We start from the raw sequence: 3650 nt of genomic DNA on the forward strand, positions 1-3650 counted from the left end.
AACTAACAGTGTGACAATATCAGTTGCAGCGTCAGGCCGGTGGCTGGAGGGTATTCGAAAATGGTATTACAATGCCGCAGGGTTCAATAAACTGGGTGAGTATCTGTGCTTTCTTCTGTTTTGTTTTGTTTTGTTTTGTTTTTTTGCTTTTTCTGAGAATGGGGCTTTTGCAAGAGTTATTGTGTCCATAAAAATACTTTAATGGTACTTGTGTACATTAGAATATTTTAAAATTAGGTCTCATTTTACTGTTATGTTAAATCACAACCATTTTTTTAAAATTATTTTGAGAGGGATGGAATCTCCTCAAATGTTTGAGATAGAAATAATTTTTGTTCTTGAAATATAACTGGACATGGTTCTTATTATATACTCCCTCTTCCCAACTCCTCCACTTAGTATTTTAAAATTTAAGTTATATTAACTTTAAAAGTAGAGATTCTTCAAGTGTTAAAATTGAATGACATCTTTACAGTCATCTGATGCCTGAACTGTTTTAGCACTTTATAATTTGCCATGAATTTCATTTTTTGTTACTAAAGCTTGATGGAAGTATCATTAAATGTTACTGGTTTCTTCGTACAATAGTATTTTAAGTTTCTTTAATATCTTGATCTCAGATTTAAAATGTAAAATAGTAGAGATGTGGTTTATTGATGTGTGTTTAAAAACAAGGTAAACATTTTAAATATTTTAAAAATTGTTTTAGATAAAGTAAATTTTGTGACAGTGGATTTTAAAAAGCTCATACATTGTTTCCACAGTACCTTTTTAGAAATAACCTAGTAAAGTAACCCATTATTATGTATAAAATACAGAGTTTCATCATACCTAACTTTTGATATTTCACCCATCTTAAGTTTATAAATCCTAAAGATATTTTACTCATTTCTTTAAAATTCCTGATTTTTGAGATACATACTCAGTATAACTGTCTTGTTTTCTATCACAGGGTTAATGCGCGATGACACAATACATGTGAATGAAGATGTCAAAGAAGCCATAAGAAGGCTTCCTGAGAACTTGTATAATGACAGGGTGTTTCGAATTAAGAGAGCATTGGACCTGACCATGAGGCAGCAGATCTTGCCTAAAGAGCAGTGGACAAAGTATGAGGAGGTAGAGCAGCTTCTTTCTATATAACAGTGTTGGCTATTAAGAATTGAGTCTTACAAAGAGAAAGACATTCATTTGTGTAGCACTTTAGAGTTCTTAAAGCTGCAAGAAATAAATATCCTTACAACAATATGGTGAGGTTAATAGAGCAAATGTTACTTCCATTTTAGAGACAAACACATTGAGACTTAAAGGTGAAGTGACTGTTCCAAAATCACTAAGCAAATCTCTAATATAGAGTTCCAGGACTAGAATCCCGGTCTTCTGCCTCCCAAGCCATTGTTCTCCCTCTACACTTTGCTTCCTGCTCGGGTGAAAAAATGGTGGTGTTCCCGTAATCAGCCCATTGAGTGGCCCTCTAGCTTCCCAGAAAGGACTCTGTGAAGCAAACCCTTGCCCCTTGAACTGCAGTGAAACTAGGCAAAAGCTTGTAGTCTCTCATTTTCTTTTTGGTCAGACTTTCCCCTCATAACCTATCAAAGCAACCGATTTATGGGTTTTTACATTTTAGAAAGGCAGACAGTTCTTTGCTAGAGAATGTTTTTTCTTAAGTTGGAAATTAATTTTGATGCATTTTTTCTGATGTTTAAGACCTGTTGAGTGTTTAGGATATATTAGTATATGATGGTGGCATGTGCTTTTTTCTTTTATTCGTTCTTTAGGATAAATTCTACCTTGAACCATATCTGAAAGAGGTTATTCGGGAAAGAAGAGAGAGAGAAGAATGGGCAAAGAAATAATCAAGTAATGGAAATATGTGGATGCAGCTGTCCTCAAAATATTTTTATTATGTTGTATAAACCTGAAATGTACAATTTAGAATTATCTGGGCTGCAAATGTATTACTTTAAATAAATGTCTATTATAATTTTTGTTGGAGTTTTTGAATTCTAAACCTAATTCTTTTCTTTTTTAATTTTCTTTTTTATTTTTCAATTACAGTTGGCATTTAATGTTATATTAGTTTCAGATGCATAGTTTTAGTTGCATAGTGGTTAGACATTTATATAACTTATGAAGTGATCTCCCCTATAAGNATCTGTTTTTTAAGTTACCCAATCTATGGTATTTTGTTATGAAAGCCTGAGCTGACCAAGACAGAAAAGATGGTACAATAGTTCACCAGTACTGAAGAAGCATCAGTCATACTTACTCCCTTAATTGTTTTCTGTCCCTAGATTTTTATACCTTAGACTTAACATGTTGGAGATGAGACCTTAAAAGTGTACTTGCTGTTACCTTAATCATGCAAATTCTGCTATGTGTCTTAGATTTAATAAAATTTTTTCCTGAACTGACCTTTAACCTTCCACTAAAATGGCTTGATGTAGATCTTCAGCCGGAGAAACTGAAGGCCGGAAAGGGTTAGTGTATCCTGGATTAGTAGTGTAGCGTTATGGCCTTAGAATTAAGGAGTCCCAAAGTTTTATCTGAATTCTCAGATTCTGGAAGATGAACCTGGGTTCTTCCTAGCTGTGCGTCCTTGGACAATTTACCCAACCTTTCTGAATCTCAGTTTCTTCCTCTCTCCAATGAGGATAATCATAGTACTTAAAAATTAGAATTAAATTTGAGAATTAAATGAGAGAATATGCCCATAAAACGCCTAGCGCGTTGCTTGGCACAAAGGTGCACTTAATACAGCCCAAGCTCTCACAGCTCGTCAGTAACAGAATCCAGGATACAATCCCAGTTTCCTAATACCTTACCTAAGGTTTTTCCCATTACGTCACACGGAATGCTTCTTGGAACCCGTCGCACAAAACGCCCAGCCTACTCGTTTGATGTAACTAGGAGGAGGCACCCACTGCAGGTGCCGAACGTCGGCCGCCAGAACTGCGCCTGCGCAAGCGTCCTCCGGAGACGTGAGGCGCCTGCGCACTGGGCCCAGCGCGCCCTCAAGGACTTACCCGGTAGGCAACGCTTTGTTCACGGGCCAAAATGGCGAGCAGGCCTGCTGGTAAGTGACTGATGTCCTGTTTGGTGGGCAGTGCTTCGCTCAACCTTTTATTTTCGCAGCAACTTGCTTCTCTCCTTCTGCTCTAACTGGCTAGGTTTGCGGCGTAAGGGAAGGTGGCAGCTCCGGTCCAGCCTAAAGGACCCCTTTCCCCTTCCCCTTGCTCTCCCCGGACCAGGCTCGCCTAGGGGTTGGGATGTGGACCTGCTGTTGGTAAAGGTGCCCGTGGAGGCTCCAACAGCCCTGGCGTTCCAGCTGCCTGTGTTCGGCAGTCCTTCCGCTCGGCCTCTGAAGAGTTCAAGGGCACACGGAGATAATTAGTGGATGACTTTCAACCAGAACGAACTTAGTGCTTACTGTGAGCCAAGCGCTGTCGTGTGCATAAATTCTCCTGCCAGCGGGACGAGGGGGATATTAGTTTACCTTTTACGCACATAGCTGAGGCAAAGTGACCGGAGGATACAGGATTGGAAACCTCATTCCACCCTTAGGCGCTTCTCAAACTGGGAATTCGGGGTAGCTGAGCAAGGGTGTCAGCAAATCTTCAAGTTAACCTTATCTGGAACGTCAGCTTGAT

General features: G+C 38.9%; 1 protein-coding gene across 1 annotated transcript; it reads left to right on the forward strand.

Moving 5' to 3' along the window:
• Positions 1 to 4: 4 nt before the first annotated feature.
• Positions 5 to 1995, forward strand: UQCRB (ubiquinol-cytochrome c reductase binding protein; the record flags this gene model as incomplete). The annotated part of the gene is made up of 3 exons (XM_019630118.1): positions 5 to 95; positions 953 to 1119; positions 1779 to 1995. Coding segments are annotated over 3 exons (336 nt in total), but the record flags the coding sequence as incomplete, so codon positions are not given.
• Between the last annotated feature and the right edge of the window lie 1655 nt (positions 1996 to 3650).

Source organism: Hipposideros armiger, unplaced genomic scaffold (assembly GCF_001890085.2).
Source record: "Hipposideros armiger isolate ML-2016 unplaced genomic scaffold, ASM189008v1 scaffold_896, whole genome shotgun sequence".
NCBI classification, from domain to species: Eukaryota; Metazoa; Chordata; class Mammalia; order Chiroptera; family Hipposideridae; genus Hipposideros; species Hipposideros armiger.